Source organism: Eimeria maxima, genomic scaffold (assembly GCF_000499605.1).
Source record: "Eimeria maxima Weybridge genomic scaffold, Emw_scaff1861, whole genome shotgun sequence".
Classification (NCBI taxonomy): domain Eukaryota; phylum Apicomplexa; class Conoidasida; order Eucoccidiorida; family Eimeriidae; genus Eimeria; species Eimeria maxima.
Window position 1 is genome coordinate 1445 of NW_013563610.1, and position 688 is coordinate 2132.

Genomic DNA, 688 nt, shown 5'->3' on the forward strand with positions numbered 1-688 from the left:
GGTATTTCTATAATGTATGATATGGAGTATCTGCATGCATGCATTACATGTTTGGGGCTGTTTTTTGACGATTTTTTTTTTTTTTTGTTTTTTTTTTTCTTTTTTTTTATTTACCAGGATGTCCAACGTCAATTTATTGAATTATATAATAGCGGAGAAAAACACAGAAAAGAAAGCCAAGCATTCAGCAGCCGCAGCGGGAGGTTTGGCTCTGTTGCTCGTCAGGCAACAGCAGCAAGTAGGAGCAGCGCGAATATGAGGAAGCGCAGCAGCAGCGGCAGCACAGCCAACCCTAATAATCCTAATACAAGTACTAGTAATGCTATTAGTCAGGCTGGTACCCAACAACAACAACAACCACAACAACAACAGCAGCAACAGCAACAGCAGCAGCAGCAGCAGCAGCAGCAACAACAAGAGCCCACAGAAATGCAGACTACTACCAATACAGAGGGTGGCCCCTTCGGTACTGCTTTCTCTACTGTTGGTCCTGTTACTGGTAAGTCTTCTGCGGTGTATATATATACAACTATTAATCCTTATTATATATAAATATAAACCCTATAATTAATAATATAATCCAATACTATTCCGGCCTCTATCTTATTGTCTAGTATAGTATAATATAATAAAAATAACAATATATATATATATATATACAGTTTTTTTTTTTTTTTTTTTTTTTTTT

At 36.5% G+C, this 688-nt stretch overlaps 1 protein-coding gene across 1 annotated transcript in view; it reads left to right on the forward strand.

Moving 5' to 3' along the window:
• Window positions 1-255: 255 nt before the first annotated feature.
• Window positions 256-688, forward strand: part of EMWEY_00056020 (hypothetical protein, conserved) — a gene marked incomplete at both ends in the record, with an annotated part of 945 nt that continues 512 nt past the window's right edge. The window contains one exon of the mRNA XM_013477774.1: window positions 256-499. Coding sequence (XP_013333228.1) covers window positions 256-499 — 244 coding nt within the window. The remainder of the gene's footprint in view (window positions 500-688) is intronic.